The sequence below is a fragment of the Sinocyclocheilus anshuiensis genome, unplaced genomic scaffold (assembly GCF_001515605.1).
Source record: "Sinocyclocheilus anshuiensis isolate Anshui unplaced genomic scaffold, SAMN03320099.WGS_v1.1 scaffold190, whole genome shotgun sequence".
Taxonomy (NCBI): domain Eukaryota; kingdom Metazoa; phylum Chordata; class Actinopteri; order Cypriniformes; family Cyprinidae; genus Sinocyclocheilus; species Sinocyclocheilus anshuiensis.
Genome location: NW_015547663.1, coordinates 124,479 through 129,898, shown reverse-complemented (window position 1 = coordinate 129,898; position 5,420 = coordinate 124,479). Strand labels below are relative to the sequence as shown.

At 36.9% G+C, this 5,420-nt stretch overlaps 1 protein-coding gene across 1 annotated transcript in view; it reads left to right on the top strand.

Annotated features, from left to right (window-relative positions):
* The window catches only part of LOC107702414 (attractin-like protein 1), a 101,253-nt gene that overhangs the window by 53,793 nt on the left and 42,040 nt on the right, over nt 1-5,420 (top strand). The window contains 1 exon segment of the mRNA XM_016504738.1: nt 4,177-4,238. Within this exon segment, the coding sequence (XP_016360224.1) occupies nt 4,177-4,238 (62 nt within the window).

The window sequence follows — 5,420 nt, the reverse complement described above, 5'->3', positions numbered from 1 at the left end:
ACCAATATGAATTTCTAAATTTCAACTGTCCCAGATAAGGGTATGAGTACTTATGCAATGGAATCATTTAAAGTTTTTTATTTTTAATAAATTTGCAAAAAAGGTTTTTGCTTTACCATTATGGTGTATGGAGTGTAGATCGATGTGGAAAAAAATTAATTTAAAGCAGTTTAACATAAGGCAGCAACATAACAAAATGTGAAAAAAAAATGAATGAAAAAATGAATACTTTTGCAAGGCACTGTAAATGCAAATGAGCTGCTGCTCCCCGCCCCCCAGAACAGTTAGGAAGTTTTGCTCAAACTTTCGCCATGGCATTAGAACTGGTACACCGTTGTCGCCTGCGAAAACACAATAACGGCGCCGTGGGTGGAAACTTACAGATTAAGGGGCGGTAATATTATAATGAGATCCCTTTGCCACGTCACCAAGGGAGCGAAATCAGACGCGCTCGTTTTCTCAGACGCTTGCAGAAAAAGGCTTCCCAAAACAAAGTTACTGGGTTAATCTTTTTTACGGTTCCTTGGTTGGTAGATGCACTTGGGACCTGATTATAGCACTTAAAACCTGGAAAAGTCAGATTTTCATGATATGTCACCTTTAATGAAAATAAGAATAACTATGATAAAGGGATTCTTTCAGCTGGAGGATCTAGACTCATTTATAGTCAAATTCATGTTATTGACAGATGGCGGGTTTTTTTTTTTTTATAGTGTGCGTAAAAAAGATAATGAATGTATTGTATTAAAGCTCGAATTTGGAATAGGTTGAAATGAAAATTACTAAAAGTTAGAAACTGCTTGAGGGTCATGAAGATAATGGTGGTAGACCAATAAGGATAGAACTTCTAGTGTTCTTGCTGTAGGAGACTAGAACCTGTTTTTGTCACTATACAAACCTGTTTGTCATGTGCCATTATGACACACTCATGTAAAAATTGATACTGAATTTGTTTTTTAAATACAAATACTAGATATGCAGTACCAAGAATTATTTTATATGTATATGTTCTCATATGATTTACAATGTCTGTATGACCTTATTTAGTAGAGTTAATGCTTTGTCCATGTAGTGCTTCCAAAGCATTATTTATGGCACAACAAGGTACGGTCTCACTGAGAGCAATGACTTACCCGAGCACATGTGGAGCTGCTGCACAACTGCTCTTTTCAATCCCAGCATCTTGCTTGCTTGTCTTTGGGGACAAAAATGGTTCAGCCCTAATGGAGTGTTAAAGCTTTCTCCAGCTCTGTCTTTAGCCCTAGTCATGTTCCTGTGACAACGGCTTAATGAAATGAATGGGCTCTCCAAAGGACCTGCCCCGCTCTGCCATTGTTGCATTATTCATCTGGTGAGTCAGGGTGACTTACAAATTCGTACATTTAGAGCATTAATCCATTTATTTTTGCTGGGTATTTATCCAAGTAGTTATTTTCCTTGCCTTACGGGATGCTGGGGAACACACTTTCTTGACACTGTGAACACTTGAACAACTTTTCAAAAGTGTGTTGATGCTTAGTTAATGGCCCTCTGCAGTATTCACTGCCAAACCCATGATGTCTCATTCAAACAAAGTGTCTTCTGAAACTTGGCCAAAAATGTAGCTTGTCGTCTGAGTCATAGAGCATATCGATATGAAATCTCTGAATAAAACATCATTGACTGAACCAATTTGAGTGGCCAGAATAATATCTCAGGAGAGGCGTAAGCAGCACAAAACATATTCTGGTCCCACTTTATATTAGTTGTCTTTAACTATGTATGTACATCCAAAAAATAATTGTTAGGTACAGTTTACTCTTTATGTTCATATTGTATTACAAAACATGTTTGCTGCTATTGAGGTAGATTATGATTAAGGTTAGGGACAGGTTTTGTGATATGGTTAGGTTTAAGGGTGGGATTAGGGTTAGGGTCAACAGTGTAATTATAGATGTAACTAAAGACATTAATTTACATGCAGATATCTTTTTAAATGTAAGTACAAAAACATGTATTTCAGTGTAAGTGCACTGTATCAAATTATTAATTTAAATGTTAGTATATAGTAGTTGAAGACACTTAATATAAAGTGGATCACATGTTCTCAAGGCCCCGATATATAGTACTCAAAATTATTCATACCCTTGGTAAATATGATCAAAGAAGGCTGTGAAAATTAATCCGTATCATCAGTCCTTAAGATATTTTATTTTAAAAATTTACTAAAATCTAACCTTTCATTGGAGAATAAGAATTTAAAATGGGAGATAAATCTCATTATGAAATAAATGTTTTTCTCTAATACACATTGGTCACAATTAATCATACCCTTTTATCCAATACTTTTCGCAACCACCTTTTGCAAAGAGAACAGCTCAGAGTCTTCACCTATAATGCCTGAAGAGTTTAGAGAACATCTGACAGGAGATCAGAGACCATTCTTTCATACAGAATCTAAATATGATCAAAAAAGGCTGTGAAAATAAATCTGCATTGTTAATCCTATTGATCTTTTATTTAAAAAATGTACAAAAATCTAACCTTTCATTCAAAAATAAGAATTTAAAATGGGGGGAATCTCATTATGAAATAAATGTTTTTCTCTAATACACATTGGTCACAATTAATCATACCCTTTTATCCAATACTTTTCGCAACCACCTTTTGCAAAGAGAACAGCTCAGAGTCTTCACCTATAATGCCTGAAGAGTTTAGAGAACATCTGACAGGAGATCAGAGACCATTCTTTCATACAGAATCTCTCCAGACCCTTCAGATTTCCAGCTGCATGTTGATGCTTCTACTCTTCAGTTCACCACACTCATTTTTTATAGGGTTCAGCTCAGGGAACTGGGTTGGCCAGGGCAGAAGCTTGGTTTTGTTCTTAGTGACCCATTTTTGTTTTGATTTTGATGTTTGTTTGTGGATCATTGTCCTGTTGGAAGATCCAACCATGGCCCATTATAAGATTTCTAGCATGGACAGTCAGTTTTAAATTTTTTATCAACTGGTATTTTATAGAATCCATTATGCCATCTATCTGAACAAGATATCCAGGATCTCTGGCAGAAAAATAGGCCCACAACATTAAAGATCCAGCAGTATATTTCATTGTACACATGGGGTACTTTTTTATCTCTGTGTGCACCAAACCCATCTTGAGTTTTGTTGAGTATTGATTGTTTGCTGCTAAAAAGCTAATTTTTTTTTTAGTTTCATCTGACCATTGAACCCAGTCCCGTTTAAAGTTCCAGTCGTGTCTTTTTCTTGAAACCCTTCCAAACAACATTGCTTTTTTTTTTTTTTTTTGAGGCTTTTTGACCCCAAGACTCAACTATTTTCTGCAGTTCTCCAGCTGTGATCCTTGGAGTCTTTGGCCACTCAAACTGTCCTCCTCACCGTGCATTAGGACGATATAGAGACACGTCCTCTTACTGTATTAGAGAAAAATATTTATTTCATAATGTGATTTTCCCCCACTTTCACTTTTATAAAAGGTTATTAAAGGTTAGAATTTTTTTTTATTTTTGAATGAAAGATCAAGTGGATAAACAATGCGGGTTTATTTTCACAGCCTTCTTTGGTCATATTTACCAAGGGTGTGAATAATTTTGAGCACAACTGTACTTCAAGTGACATCATCTTAAAGCTGTCCTGAAAGGGACGGTAGTTTACTCCAAAAATGAAACTTCTGTCATCATTTACTCACCTCATGTTGTTCCAAACTTGTATGAATAAATATGTGAATAAATGATGACAATTTTTGGGTGAAATAACCTTTTAATCCCCGTGTGCAAAAATGGAGCCAATTTGAACGTGCAATTACAAACTTTTATCCAACAGTGTCATTATGTCCATTCCTAGCCAAGTTGAGCTACACCTGTGCATTTAAGTCTAATGTAAACCACAATCCCAGAAGGCAGACGTTTGGCATGTGGGTAATGCCTGAGGATGTCAGCTCAGGTAGCCATGAACAGCCATTATTGCCTCCATTTAGCAATTAGAGGGGACGAGGAAGAAGAAAAAATTATGTACATGATGGCCCCTCAAGCAAAAAAATCTGTTATGACATTATCTCTTGTGAAGGACCCTAGCCGCAAGCAAATGTCTTCATCATCTTTTCATGTAAAGAGCTGTTCTTTGGTAACCTGTCACCCCATCATTTATCTCACTTTTGCTTTTGTCCCCTCACAGATCGCCTTCTCTCAGCACAACAGCATTATGGACCTGGTGCAGTTCTTTGTGACATTTTTCAGGTGAGTGCTTGCCGTTTCAAAGGTGTGTGATGTAACATAAGTTGATCGTGACAGCATCTTTCAGCTGTTAAGCTGATGTAGAATCATTTAGTGACAGCCTGCCTGTGTTGGATTCCTCAACACATGATGTGTCTCATGCCTTTTCTCTTTTGGAGTAATGAGTCAGTGCTGAGAGAGCTCTTTAGGCCAAGAGGAAATGAGGCCCAATTACATTCAATGCCCTTCAGCTCAGTGTTAATTTCGTCAACGAAGACGAGGACAAAAAATATTCGTTAACGAAAAATTTTCTGTAACTTAAGACGAGACGTTGACGAGCTAAAACTAATATATGATGATAAAAACTATGACGAAATTTATGCCGCGTCTTCGTTAACCAGACGAGACGGGACTATAATGTTATTTGAGGACTACCGGACATTCAAAATACATCCTATAGGCTACTGTCTTGTCCTTCAAAATGTGCGTCCCTGTCATTGGATTACTATCGCATAAGGGGCGTTCGCATATGTAGTCTCAGTATGCTAGCCGCAGTGGATGGATAGACTACCAAAACGCGAACTAGCGATCTGAAACAATGGCCTCAGCACCCGAAGGGTTAGGGATAAGGTGACCAGACGTCCTGTTTTCCCAGGGAGTCACAATTTGTTGTCAATTAACTTAAAGGATAGGCGGAATCGTGCTGATAGAAGTGCTCTCTCTCGCGCACATAATATTCGCGTTCTGATTGGTCAGATCGCCTGTCAATCAAGCTCCCTGTGAATGGTCAATTGTCAAATACACACACAGCTGTCAAAATGTCCATCATGTGGAGTATCTCACGTAAATACAGTCGGTTATGGCTTAAGTGAACGTAAACAGGTGGGTGAAAACTGAACGTGTGTCAGTATTACATGCATGCCTTCCGTCTTAAAGGGACAGCATTAATTAAGTACCTATTTGTGTCATTAATGTTAACCAACAAAAGATGTTAAATAAATGTACACATGTTAAGTAAACCTACTGTATCTGAAAAATGAGTTTAATTTGTATCTCTTTCATATTTGTCTTATTGTGCTTTTTCAAAAATTATAAATTATATATAGTATCTATATTATACATGAACAACTATTATTTTTATAGTTGCACCCTTTTCACTCCTGTTAAAGGGATAGTTCACCCAAAAATTAAAATTGTCATCATTTA